Source organism: Penicillium lagena (genome assembly GCF_028827675.1).
Source record: "Penicillium lagena strain IBT 129212 chromosome Unknown utg000002l_segment0_segment0, whole genome shotgun sequence".
NCBI lineage: Eukaryota > Fungi > Ascomycota > Eurotiomycetes > Eurotiales > Aspergillaceae > Penicillium > Penicillium lagena.
In genome coordinates, this window is record NW_026623223.1 from 88,148 (window position 1) to 100,775 (window position 12,628).

The 12,628-nt window shown below is 48.1% G+C and overlaps 5 protein-coding genes across 5 annotated transcripts; 1 reads left to right on the plus strand and 4 right to left on the minus strand.

Annotated features, from left to right (window-relative positions):
- Positions 1-249: 249 nt before the first annotated feature.
- On the minus strand, positions 250-2,337 carry N7510_002757 (flavin-containing monooxygenase; the record flags this gene model as incomplete). The annotated part of the gene is made up of 7 exons (XM_056974684.1): positions 250-574; positions 636-1,181; positions 1,267-1,500; positions 1,557-1,625; positions 1,687-1,936; positions 1,986-1,999; positions 2,051-2,337. The coding sequence occupies 7 exons, from the start codon at positions 2,335-2,337 to the stop codon at positions 250-252; spliced, it is 1,725 nt and encodes a 574-aa protein (XP_056834640.1).
- Positions 2,338-3,367: 1,030 nt separating this feature from the next.
- Positions 3,368-4,774, minus strand: N7510_002758 (uncharacterized protein; the record flags this gene model as incomplete). The annotated part of the gene is made up of 3 exons (XM_056974685.1): positions 3,368-3,896; positions 3,920-4,299; positions 4,571-4,774. The coding sequence occupies 3 exons, from the start codon at positions 4,772-4,774 to the stop codon at positions 3,368-3,370; spliced, it is 1,113 nt and encodes a 370-aa protein (XP_056834641.1).
- A 1,056-nt stretch (positions 4,775-5,830) lies between these two features.
- N7510_002759 (tyrosinase family protein) lies at positions 5,831-8,573 on the minus strand (the record flags this gene model as incomplete). The annotated part of the gene is made up of 8 exons (XM_056974686.1): positions 5,831-6,319; positions 6,380-6,680; positions 6,729-7,175; positions 7,221-7,247; positions 7,356-7,729; positions 7,795-8,127; positions 8,186-8,322; positions 8,387-8,573. 8 exons carry the CDS (start codon positions 8,571-8,573, stop codon positions 5,831-5,833), a joined length of 2,295 nt encoding a protein of 764 aa, XP_056834642.1.
- Positions 8,574-9,499: 926 nt separating this feature from the next.
- Positions 9,500-11,017, minus strand: N7510_002760 (glutathione synthetase; the record flags this gene model as incomplete). The annotated part of the gene is made up of 1 exon (XM_056974687.1): positions 9,500-11,017. The coding sequence occupies one exon, from the start codon at positions 11,015-11,017 to the stop codon at positions 9,500-9,502; it is 1,518 nt and encodes a 505-aa protein (XP_056834643.1).
- A 220-nt stretch (positions 11,018-11,237) lies between these two features.
- Positions 11,238-12,519, plus strand: N7510_002761 (uncharacterized protein; the record flags this gene model as incomplete). The annotated part of the gene is made up of 4 exons (XM_056974688.1): positions 11,238-11,322; positions 11,586-11,805; positions 11,981-12,185; positions 12,370-12,519. The coding sequence occupies 4 exons, from the start codon at positions 11,238-11,240 to the stop codon at positions 12,517-12,519; spliced, it is 660 nt and encodes a 219-aa protein (XP_056834644.1).
- Between the last annotated feature and the right edge of the window lie 109 nt (positions 12,520-12,628).

Below are 12,628 nucleotides of genomic sequence, written 5' to 3' on the forward strand. Positions count from 1 at the left end.
ATCGAATTTTCTTCCCACTTCAGATTGATAATATGAGTACGTCGAGATAGGCTTTAGATCTAGGTACCAAGGAATATTGATATTCATTCATAACAGACTGTGGATCCTAGTATTTCAGCCGCGCAATGTTTTCTCACAGACACTAAAAGACGATTGAATAAGAGGGCCGAAAAGATTAACCACATAAAAACACTTGCATACACTGATCCATTATCAGAGATAGTTTTCAGCACCACGTTCCACGTCAATTCATTTCTGGGGAGCAGAGATTTTCAGATCGTCCATGTAGTATGCCAAGTCACCTGCTCCATGCTTATCATGGACACTTTCTCCATTTCCAAGGAAATGGAATCGGTTCTTGGAACGATACTGGATATTGAAATGCTCGCCACCAATGTTGTCGAGGCAATCCTTGTAGTGAAGGATGGATCCCGGATACACGCCAGTGACATGCCCAGACCCCTTGCCGTTCTTATACCAGCTCCGACAACCGTCGGACCACACCATTCGCTTTAAAAACTCCTGGGCATAGACATTGTAGTCATCGACAGCCTCGCGTTTGACATCGATTGACCTATCATGTTTTGATAAGCTGTTATGCCACCAACTTCAATAGAAACCAACAGCTCACTTACTTGATATCCTCTGTAGCAATCTTCTTGGCCCATCTCAAGATGTAATCACACGTCCATGAGATCTCTGTCAGGACTGAGCCATGGGAGATTGGACAGTTGGGCCCGTTGAAGATGAAGTAATTGGGCATAGTGTCTACGTGGACAGTAAAGAATGCCTCTGGGTTTGTCTTCCAGCGCTCATCTAGGATCGCGCCATTGCGACCGATCAATTTCCAGGAGGGAATGAACGTTGTGTCAAATCCGGTGGCACAAACAATCATGTCAAACTGTTGCTCATTGCCATCTTTGGTCATGATTCCATGTTCTGTGATTCGTTCAATAGGATCAAATGTCAAGACAGCGTTTGAATTGGCGAACGCCTCCAAATATCCATCTCCCGGAGTGAGGCGACGACAACCAGGGTTGAAATCAAGAGAAAGCATTTTAGATACCACATCAGAATTTCCAATTCCTTTCATACGCTCCGCCATCTGTTGCTTGCAAGCCGCCGTCAAGCCTAGTTGAAATGGGTGGTCCTTGTACATGCCGTAGAAAAACCCGTTCACACTAGACAGTCCATCAAGTCAGTATTGAGAGTATAGAGCGGAGTGTGAAGGTCGTCACTTGCCTAGCCTCCAATTCGCGTCTGTACTTAAAGTGAGCTTCAGCATTTTCGGCGAATTCCTTTTTTTGCTCCTCCGTGTACTTAAAATTGCTTCCGTCGTGGGTTTTCTCGGCGCAAAAGTTGACTGATACCCAGGTTGGATTGCGAACAAAATTAACAAGTTGCTTGACCTTGGGCTGCATGGCCGCTACACACTGAATACCCGAGGAGCCATTTCCAATAACCGCGACTCGTTTGTTGGCCCAGTCATATTCGTGGTCCCTGCAGCGAAAGTCATTATTACTGCAAAGCTTATCTGTGCCCCTAGTATATCTTACCATTTGGAGGTGTGGACCAATTTTCCCTTGAAATCAGACAGACCATCGATCACCGGCCAGTTAGTTTTACTATAATCCGGGTGTAGTCAGTATTACTACCATGGTAAGTTACATAGCAGGAGAATCCTACCTAAGAAACCCGGTAGCGTTCACCAGGATATCGGCCTCATCATGTTTGAGCGTTCCAGCTTGATCAACTTGAATTTTCCATTTTCCTAGCTCTTCATCCCAGACTGTCTCTTTAACGTGAGAATTGAATTGTATATCCTTATCAAGATTCCACTTTGTCACGGTGTGCTGGATGTACTGGTGGATCTCTGATCCGGAGGCGTAAAATTGCGACCAGTTAGGATTGGGTTCGAACAGGAACGTATACGCGTCTGTATCAAAGTCAGGCAAGATTAAGGTACTCGAGTAAGATGTTCGTACGAGCGGGGATATCACTATATTCAAGCCTTAGTGAACAGATAGCTAAGAAAGGCAGAATGACTTACCAGGCCACTCCTGGGTACGTGTTCTCAAACCAAGTTCCGCCCACCTGGGAGTTCTTTTCATATATTACCAGCTCCATCACATTATTGAGCTTTAGCTCATGGTGAATCTTGTGTGCTAACGTCAAGCCAGAGTAACCTGCTCCAATACAGACCATCCGGAGCTTACGTCGTGCGTAGACAGGGTGTTCCGCGCAAGCGACCCAATTCTCTGGTATCTCACCATTAGCCACTCGGTTGGCTGGGGTCTCGAAAGCGGCATGGCCGTTTTGCAATCCTTCGGAAGTCATATCTGGGAGCAAGGACTGAAAATAAGGGATGAGACCAAGGGCAAGGAAAGGAAACAGGGATTGAGCTGAGTGTAAAATGAAGGTCCGCAAGTCTCCTTTAGTATTTAATATTATACTAGTCAATACGTTCGTCCCCTTATTAGTTTAGTTCAGTTCCCAATGTTCCACGAGGAATAACTACTCATCTCCCCGGGGGAATAGGTCCGCACCAGCATGACACATAAATGACAGGATCATCATCCATGGACCGTGAGCTCGTAGCAGAAAGTTTACTTACGTAGTCTCCCTGTAATGACTAAATAAACAAAACCACAGGTGAAACAATAACCATGTGGATATGCTCTTTTTCATGGGTAGGAACATCCTCCAGTGAGGCCTGAAACAGGAGGGACTCTATTTGTTGATCTAGTGACGCAAAATGACCGTTGTCTCTTGTACGCAACCAAAGCTGACATTATTGTTCCCGCAGTAGTTAATGATTCATTTGAAGTCTATCCAGCTAAATGTTCTCACCGAGTTCAACCCGGTGGTATGGCCGCTGAGGGGCTTGCTAGTTACTCAATGTGTCGACGTGCAGGTAAAATTGCTAGTCAATACATAGGGAGTATGCAGCGGACCGCTTCGTTACATCCTAATGTGGGACCCAGGATTCGCTAGAGCAGCGTACGGAGTCCATAGCCCCCTAAATGGGCGCCCAGTTTGGGCGGGGACAGAGCAGGCGAGCCGGGATGCCCACCATTCTAAAAAGGGTTTAAGGTTGTCATGGCAGGTTCTTGACAGCGGAAAGTGGGGCCGTTAGGTCCGGGACAGAGAACGTAACCAAATTTGGACTGGCAAGACAAGAAGGCTTCAAATGTACACAATAATGAGAATTTCTTTTCGTCCAAGGTAATCTAGCCAGCGGGCTCCACGATTTTAATCGGTTTAATAGGACTTCTTCTGATCGGCCAACTTCGAGAGCAACAGGGTAGCGCTTTCACGTGGATATAACCCAAGACATTATTTCCCGGTGATTCTGCTGTGCTCCTAGTTATCGTCTTGTCTTTTGAGATTGTCCCCAACTGACGTCCACGTCCTGTTTGACCGTGATGTTACCCTCGGAATCTCCACGTTCTACATCGTGATCATCACTTGCTGCGTCCTCTCTGACAGACCGTGACGCATTGATATCATTCATTAGCTGGATTTCATCCACACAACCAAATTCATTGATATCGAACAGTGAATCCTTCGGTATTTTATTTGATCGTGACTTTCGAAACCAAGTCGCGGTACCAGGAGGGCGAATTGCGCTCGGATTGCTGCTGGGGCCTGGGCTTGATGATCGACCTGTCCGTACTGATGACCACCAACGGCGGAAGAAAGGGCCGAATGTTGGAAGGCAAGCACATATAATACCGACAAAGGGCTCGACAGAGGACCAAATAAACACTGGCGCCATAGTCCATGTAGCATCTGCGCCGTGAGTGTTGGTCTGGAGTGCGAGGATCCGACAAATACTGGCGGCACAAACACTGTTTACCACGCAACCAATTAGAAATGCACAGTCCAGTAAGATGCTCGACTTTAGGAATGCACATACAAGCTGCCGAGAAGTAAGATACCCATCACTGCTATCTTCTGAGAAAGTGGCATCTGCAATCCGTAGACAATTGGAATTGGCATACAAAGAATGATCACGTCAATGAGCATAGCACCAATCCCGTTGCCGAAGAAGAATGTTGGTACGTCAATACAAACACCTTTTGCAGTTGTCGGATCCGTGTATTCCAGCCAAAAGAAGGACAATGGCCGACAAGCCACGGATATGGTCACTATAATAGTAATCCAGTATCCAATGACCAAAAACAGACCGATGCCTAGCATCCAGCGGAAGTTGAAGATTCGGCCATAAAACATGATGATAGAGCCTTTGGTACATGTTACGGCGGTTGCATAAATCATCACATACGCAAACAAAATCTATAGCTTCTCTCATTAGTTTCGCCTCCGTACATAGTAAGTGGGAAGGAGTCATGCCTTCCAGACTGTGATGAACTCCTCCTTGGACAAAGATTGCAAATGGTATCCATTGCCAAAAGGAATGCCTGGCGATTTTCTATCAATATCGTGATGAGGTGTTATTCCAAGGAGCCGTACTGATAAAGCAAGATATTGCTGTTCCCCATGAGAAAAGCTTTGTATTATGACAATCAGAGATAATGCAGAAGGATCATAGAACTGTTTGTCTCACCAGCGCGGCCAGAATCAAGTAATCATCCACTGCAAGCTTGACATCTTTGGATCTGGACCGTGCCAATAATCGTATGCCAACCGCCACGGTACCACAGACAGCAACAGGCACAACAGCGCCGAGTAGTTTTCCATCCTGATTCTGACTTAAGTCAACACCTGGAGGTGCAGGTCCAAAAGCACCAGTTGCCGTAGTGCTTGGCATGTTGCTTGCCAGTAAAAGAAAGACAAAGTCGCAAAAAGCAGAATCAATGCCAACCACAATAGTCTTGGCCAAATGCCACAGATGGAAGCACACCTGCGCCAGTAGAGAGCGTTTTCAAGTGTTTTCAACCCACATCTAGAGCGGTTGGCGGGTCTATTTAACGGGTCGGAGCTGGAGCGACCTCGATGAATGGTAGTTGACTCTCATGGCGTCAAAAGGACCAACAAGACCCAGGAGCAAGAGAGTCGACCGTTGGCAGTTGCCTTGACAGGGGGCTTGTCCACTTCCTTGGGTCCAAAATGGCATTACTCTGATACGTCAAACCTCTGGCAAAAGCCATGAGTGGATAGAAAAGGCATCCCTGAGGGCTAGACTCGGGGTTGTAACTCGCTTCCAACTGATAGCCGGTAAGCACGATCTGATCACCAATGAACAGCCCCAATTAACCTCCATGAGGTCCACCAAGCGCCGGGGCCCCACTTTCCGGTTTCTTGACAGCTGTTGACCCACTGGCTAGTCAATCCTCCAGCGCTGTCATGTTAGATTAACTTCACTTGACAGCGGCGATCCCATCCACGGATACTGTAACTGGATTCTTGTCAGCCAGACCGGCCCTGTAATCCCTGAAATTAGACGACCGCAAGGACTGAAGATCCCAACAGCGTGACAATGGATCTACTCAGGAGGTCGAAGAGGAAAATAGGGGGCAGAAATGGTGATCCGAGGGGAAAGATCAGCGATTGAAGCGGAATGCAGCACTTGGCAGCCATTTCTGCTCCCAAATCTACTGTATTCGAGCTGGTGTTTGCGTATCTCGCGCTGGAGTTCCCTTGATTATGTAGCTCATACAAAGTTGATATGAAGTTCTGTTCGCCATGGTTCTATAGAAGTAAACTCGCACCAACCTTGGGATGGATTCATACGTAATAAATCATTGCTGCCCGCGAAACGCATTTCTTTTTTTGGTATTAGGTTAAATCATCTGGGCATGTCCACCCTTCCGAAACAAAATCACCAAGAATTACACTAAATACGTGAAGCGAATAGCTGTGTCATCTAAAATCCGAAAGCTGAACCAAGTCCTCCCAAACCCCCATTGTTACCACTGTTATCATTGTTCCTGTCGGCTTTATCATCCCGACCATTGCCGCCCAAACTTGATGCGAGGAATGTCGTTGCATTACTGATAGCCTCCGTGACTCCTGCAACGGTCCCAAATCCGATTTTTAACAGGTCATCAAAGCCATTGTTGGTAATACCCGTAACATCCCGTAGAGCTTTTTTTCCAGCAGCAGTAATCACCTGGCCACTCTCGTCCAAAGTGCCGAGCACGCTACCAGTCAAAGACAAGATCAAGGCGCCGGGAGGAACCAAAAGCAAATTAGCCATGTCACCAGCAAGCTGCGGAAATGTTTTGAATTCCTCGAAATTGCTGCATTTTGTCTCATCCTCGCTATATTGCACACGAGTTGAAGCGATGGCCACTTGGATGGGTGCTTGTTGGCTGTTGTCTCCAAGTTGAAATGCGATGGCACGACCAGAAGTCTATTTAGATAATTTAGCCAAACACGCAATACTTAAACAACAAGTAAGAAAATAACTTACGGCGTAAACCATCACATAGAGCCGCTCTTTCAAGAATCTTTCAATGGAATCTTCGTCATCTGTATCCAAAGTGGAATCTACCGCTTTAAAATAAGCTTTGAGATCGCTAAGTGTAAATTGTGCGCGGCATCGGAGACCGGATGCCTCCTGCTGAACACAATTCGAGCAGACCTCGCCGTTGTCACTTTTTCCAGGTGCGCTGAAGTTATAGATATCTCCAATTTGTTCACTTCGTGGGTCCTTATTCTGACCACGTCTGAGGTACAATTTGATGACATAGGGCTTTCCTCCAAACAGATATCTGTACGACTGTGAGATACCTGGTCAATTCATGTCCTTTTCCACTTACTTGTTGTATTCAATATTTACGACAACTTCCAAATCTCCCTTTTGGCTCGTTCCCTGTTTTAGTACTTGTTTCCGATAGGGAGAATACTTTTGGTTGATCTCTGTCCAGATGTCTTCTTTGATTTGAGCATCACTGCGACCTCGGCGTTGCAATTGTGGATAAGTATAGTTGAACTCAGAAATATCTCGAACGTCATTGGAAGTCAGGTTACTCTCTTTAGTCTTTCGGAAAGGCGTCAGTGGCGTATCCGGACCGCGCTCTCTTTTGAGCGCATTCTCCTCTCCTTGATCCTTGGTCCAAACTTTCCCTTCCTTATTGACAGGCTGGCCGCTTGTATTTGCCACTTTCTCAGACCTTTTTTCAAACCAGCTAATTGAGTCTGGCTTGTCGTTATGAAGGAATTGCCACATGGAAAAGAATCGTTCAATATTCCTGTAGCCATCATCACTATTGGATCAAGCAAGGGTCCTTGAAATCGAAGATTTTACTCACGCATGATGCAGCCAAAAGAAGGGGTCACTGCAAGAAATCTCGGTTAGGATATGGCCCGCTGGATGGTTGAAAAATACTCACAAGGAAGCAACGGGTACCTGGGACATATGGCCATTGTTGTCCCCACCAACTCACCAATGGATGCTGTTATGAATAGCCTCCAAGCTCTGATACCAATGCCCTTGCGGCAACTTATTGGAGCCTGCAGTGGCTTCTCCAAGGCCACCAGCACTAGCAAAATTCTCATAGTTGGTTGAATATGTGAACATGCGATACACATTCTCTGCTGCCCTGCTTCCTCCGTTGAATTTCGCAAACTTCTCGTGGATCTCCTTGGAGGCATCATCTGTTTCGCTGATATTGACCCATGGCAAGGCTTTGAAGTTGGCGTAAATTTGTTCGTTGTCAACTTCACCCTCCCGCCACTTCTTGTATTCTGCCGTATGAACTTCCGTGCTAGTGTAATATTTGGCTTTCGGGCATCGGCTAAGGCCAGTGCAGTTACCGTACTGAGCTGGTGGTCAGCGAAAGGAAACATAATGTCCCCGATATGATAACCAGCCGAGGCACTTACAAGCACCTTATCATTTTCGTCAGCTTGAAGATATGAAACACCATAATCTCCCATCGTTTTACCTCCCGGCATGGAAAATTTATAGAGAGGATTTGCAATTGGACCTTCATGTCCTGGAATGAAGATAGGCAGAGTAGCCTCCCAGCTATCAGGCGGGAGCCAGTCACGCTTGATTTTATCCGACGCGGTCTTGTTTTTCTGTAGCTCGGGACTAGGCACGGCCCAGTCCCAATAAGGAACACGGAACTTTTCAATTTCCTTCTTCCACTTTACCTGCTCCGAGGATGGGATCTTGGGCAAGACCTCTTGCATCAAAACCTCTTGCAGCCGTTGCTACACCAGGGTAGGTGAGAATTGGTAATCATTCTTAGATTTGGCGGTTCATTCATACCTCATACATGATCAGGTACGGCCGATGCCAACTCGGGAACAGAACCGTCGTATGAGTGCAGTACCCAATTGTTTCATCGAGGCCAATTTTCTGAGTTTCTTCCTCGTTCCATTGCTTGTATGGCATGCCATGGATACCTAGGAAATACGTTCAACATAAGTACATGAATTTTACTTGGTAAAGGGTGAGTATCAAACGTACCGGCAATTTGAAAATACGACAGGGGATGGTCGGCAGAAATATCATACCACTTTCGCAGGCCGAGAAGGTACAACTGCCATTGGCTTTTGTCTTTATATAGATCATGTATCTCCTGCCGGGCGTAAATTTCTCCGTCAGAGTTCCTGCCTCCCACTGCGCCTTTCACGAAGTAGTCAATCTTTGTCATATTGTAAGGTTCAATGTAGCCCAGTGCCCATACAATAATCCAGTATACTTGTCAATAGATCAACTCTGTAAAATTAATTCGGCTCTTGAGGACCGGCCATGCTTTTATATGCAACCCCCGAGGTGCCGAAGGCACCACTTAGGCAGTATCGCCCATAACAAGTAAAATTCCAACCCAATAGCCCATTTTAGTACTTTCAATTTCAATTATCTGTCTGGTAAAATGGCTAGTACTGCAGCTCACCTGCATATATTATAAACTAATCAGGTTGGGTGATCTAGTGTATGACGGATCGACTAAGATTTAGTATAAAGCCACATTGAGTGGAATATTTTCCTTTTAGGTGTATTGATTGTGATGCAATGGTTGTGGAATGATGACTAGTAGATCAGATATTCAATAATCAAGCGTTCCTTTTGCCGTTGCGGATAACCCCTCATTTGGTATCAAGAATCACACAAAATCACACGCCCCAGCTCCATGAAGAGGCAATAAAGTTCGTGTGTCATAATCCATTACTATGTATTAACACTTTAAAATAGTATGCGAAATTAGACCTTTAAAGCTGAATGATCCATGGGAGAGAGAATAATAGGTACATATGGTGATCCTTTAGTCTGAATCACGAGTGTCGCCGTAGCTGTCGACTCAAAGCTTCCTACGTATTTCTGATTGACCCGATCAAAATGATTTAAGCTGTCTAAAAATCATTCAACGCGATATAGAAATGATAAGAGACTAAGTCTCTACGGCAAGAACATAGGTTACATGGCGATGCACATCTCTCCATCATCTCGCATGAATGCTTATCCTCGTTGATTTGCCTAATGATATTTTGCTTACTACATTAAAAATTTCGTGGGAAAGACGACCAGAAGCAATGATGGGTTTCCATTCCACATAGCCAAAAGGCGGATGCTGGAGTATTATTGAACGTTAGTATCGCCAACCAAATGTGGTGTATCAAAGCATCCAAACCCTTTCACAACACTCATCTCGTCGATATCCGCGTGCTTGGTTTTGAATGTCCAGCCTGCAACAGAATTTCTAAGGAGCTTATACTGGTTACCGAGCGCGTCCGGTGCCTGCCACAAACATGATCCTAGCACACCAAGTTCAGAGATCACTTCTCCGCCTTCAACCCCCGCCGGACCCATCAGAATATTCATCCCATGTGGTGAGTCGATGCGCTCCATCAACACATATGAGGACCACGTCGACCGAGGGATGGAGGCTAAAAACCCAGGTATTGCGCGGCCAAAAACGTTATGCCCACCACCTTCCAAGGACGGCTTCAGAATATAGCCTTCTGACCGTTCCGGATCCGTTGCCAGTTGTTGAGCATGAGTGCCTGCTTCAGAATCATCGAGCGGGAATATGGATACAAATGTTTCCCGGATCGCTGCGGCCTTGTCGTCCGGCAAAAAATGCTCCAGCGTACCGGGTATGGTCAACGCTTGCTGGACTTTTTTGAAGGTGGACAGATGGGAGAGAAGGGAAGGGCACTTGATGGCGGCTGATTTCTCCAGCTGCAGACGGGCTTCCCACCCGATCGCATTGTATTCGCGGGCTTCATAGCCCGCGCGCATGTATACCACGGATATCTCCACTGGCGCCTTCAACCCCAACCACGGTGGATGAAAGAGCAATTCACGCGACGCGGTCAGCCACGTGTGTTCCAGGACCTCTGGGCCGAACTCCAGACGGTAAGCCGGGACTGGCGTCTCTTGCTCCCACAGCGCGTACTCGATCGGCCGTTCATCCGCGATGTTGAAGTTGTAAGGCTGCACCACGAACAGAACTGCGGTATGCGTCGCTTGCGGACATTTGCGCGATCCGTAGGCGGCATGAGCCGTGGCCAAACAAGCAGCGAGCGATTGAATGTTCTTGTTCTGGGGCAGGGAGGCCAGGTCGATGGAATCCGTGTCGTCCTCTCTTGCGTGATACGCTCCAGTCCGCGTCAAGTAGCGATGCATGTCCGCGACTTTGTTTGCATGAGCACCCCCAGAACACGAGAATGCATTGAATTCGACCTGTTTCAGGATTGAGGCCGACCCCTGGCCTCGATGCAGCATATAGTCTGAGCGAAAGATGCCCGCCGAGATATGTTGGACTGGGCCAGCGGCTGCGGCTGCCTCATAAATGCCCCAAAGTGCGGCGGCCAGGGGCTCAACGGGAATAAGGTCCCTGATGGTGTCTCCGATCCACTGCGCATCCTCTGCGACTGCGCAGTACAGTTCGTTGTAAGTCTGTTGCAGGTCTATGGCGTGCTGGAAGTGTGACCGGGGGAAGGCCGAGGGAATTATGGCGACGCCGACTGGATGCGCGACAGAGCTGTGTACCGATTCTCGGCGGATCAGCTTGAGCAGCGACCCGTGGTTGACCTGCCAGTCCTTGATCTGCGCGATCAGGGCTAGTACCTGTTCCTCGTCCAACGCTTCCATGGTGGTGGTAATCTAATAACAGTCGGTGTTTCCGGGTCGGGCCCAGCCGAGGATGTGGATGACGTCAACAGTCACCAATCCCCTTAACTAACTAGTAGCAGCAGCGAAATTCGTCGGCATGTCTACATACACATCTCATGGCCTGATTTCCACCCAGCACATCGCGACCATGCGACATCACGCATCCATCATACATCATGGAAGGTGGCCCTGAGCTGCCATGCACCACCCACACTACTGGCGAAACGTGCTGATCATCCTGCCCATCGTGGGAACGGCGATCGCCTTCGCCTCTACTCTCGCCAGTTCGTCGTCCATGAGCTAGGTATCGAAGATGTGCTGATGGGCCTCGGGCTACTCTTCACCTACGGGGTAGCAATCTGCATCGTGTACGGTGAGTGCCAAGTTTCCAGCGCATTAGGGTTCGTGGGCTGTTCTTGCCTCCAGAGCAGCGACTGCGCATTTCACTAGTAAGAGTTTCCCCTGAATGAATGGGCAAGGAAGGTCGTCACGCGATCGACCATTTAGTCCAACTGGATTCTGAGAAAGTTCTGGCCCTCCGCCCAAGTCTGTGTGAAGGTGTCCATCGTGCTCTGTCGCCGCATTTTGGGATCGGTCGACCGATTCCGCCACTGTGCATCCGCCGTCATCGTCCTAGTGACTTTGTGGGGATTGACCACGGTGGTGGGCAACACCTTCCAGTGCTGGCCGGTGCAGTATTTTTGGATCAAGCACATCCCCGGGCATTGCATGGCAGGCCAGGATACCTTTTTCACCACGATTGGAGCGTTATTGATGGCCCAAGATGTGCTCATTCTCTGTCTTCCATTCCCGATCGTGTGGCGGCTTCAAACGCCCATGCGCCAGAAGGCCGAGTTCACCCTATTGTTCTCGGTCGGCTGCCTGTAGGCTCCCTCATCCTAGTCTAGTCGCTTCGCAACCGTTCACTCTATTCTCTTGTAGTGTCCTTATCTTCAGTGTCTTGCGTGTGATCGAGCTCAGGCACTATCAGCCGGATGATTTCTCTTGTGAGTGTTTCCACGTCGGCTCTGACATGGGCGCTAACCTCCTTGTCCTTGGTTCAACCAGCAATTCGTTTACTCTGTTATGGACGATCCTCGAATTGGACATGGCCATCATCTGCGGCTCGCTGCTACTGCTGAAACCGGTGCTAAGATCGTGTACAGTACGGATGCGAAAGACTATTATCCGGTGAAGCAGCCACTCACAATCCCAAGGCTCCACCGACACGGTCAGAGGCACCTCGTCACACCAAGAATCCAGTGTGAGCCAGGTAGGACTCCCTAGTATTCCTTTGAGCACCTCTCCTATGACAAGGCCCGGGGAAGCAGAGGTATAAGGTACTGCCCAAGAACGAGGATATCCGGGCCATTACACTGGCTGGGACGGAAGCCAGGTTCCTCGGCTGGGTGGACTGCACCATCCCGCAGCATCCGCGAGGGCGTTGTGTTGAGAGCTTTGTCTTCTGTACTAATACATAGAAACTTCCATGGGTAACTGCAGTAGCAGACAGTAATGCCCGTAGGCAGCCACATCACGCAACAGCCCGCCAAGTCGACTTAGTTCGAACATCCTTTTTGCTTTTTCTTC